Source organism: Myotis davidii, unplaced genomic scaffold (assembly GCF_000327345.1).
Source record: "Myotis davidii unplaced genomic scaffold, ASM32734v1 scaffold586, whole genome shotgun sequence".
Taxonomy (NCBI): Eukaryota; Metazoa; Chordata; class Mammalia; order Chiroptera; family Vespertilionidae; genus Myotis; species Myotis davidii.
In genome coordinates this window covers 404,215-404,451 of record NW_006296809.1, presented here as the reverse complement: position 1 = coordinate 404,451, position 237 = coordinate 404,215, and the positions used below count along the sequence as shown (strand labels likewise).

Sequence of the window (237 nt, the reverse complement as noted above, 5' to 3'; positions counted from 1 at the left end):
ACTTGGAGGAAGGCCACCTGGAGCTCCCCGCTGACAGCTTGTAGGAAGACTGCCTAGGAAAGACAGGCCCGTCATGTCACCCGCTCTGTGGTGCCCAGGCCGTGACCCCTGACCCCAGCCCGCCCCGCTCACCTGCAGGGCCGGGGGCATCGAGAGGAGCAGGGAAGCCGGTGGGTCTCCAGTTTCCTGTAGAGGCGGTAGAAGCAGTGGCCTGGGGGGCGGGGTCACAGGGGAATC

The 237-nt window shown here is 66.7% G+C and overlaps 1 protein-coding gene across 1 annotated transcript in view; it reads right to left on the bottom strand.

The window, feature by feature from the left end:
- Positions 1–237, bottom strand: part of SCNN1D (sodium channel epithelial 1 delta subunit) — a 4,535-nt gene that overhangs the window by 1,336 nt on the left and 2,962 nt on the right. Inside the window, exons 9-10 of the mRNA XM_006772548.2 lie at positions 133–226; positions 3–53 (exon numbers count right to left, since the gene is read on the bottom strand). Coding sequence (XP_006772611.1) covers positions 3–53; positions 133–226 — 145 coding nt within the window. The remainder of the gene's footprint in view (positions 1–2; positions 54–132; positions 227–237) is intronic.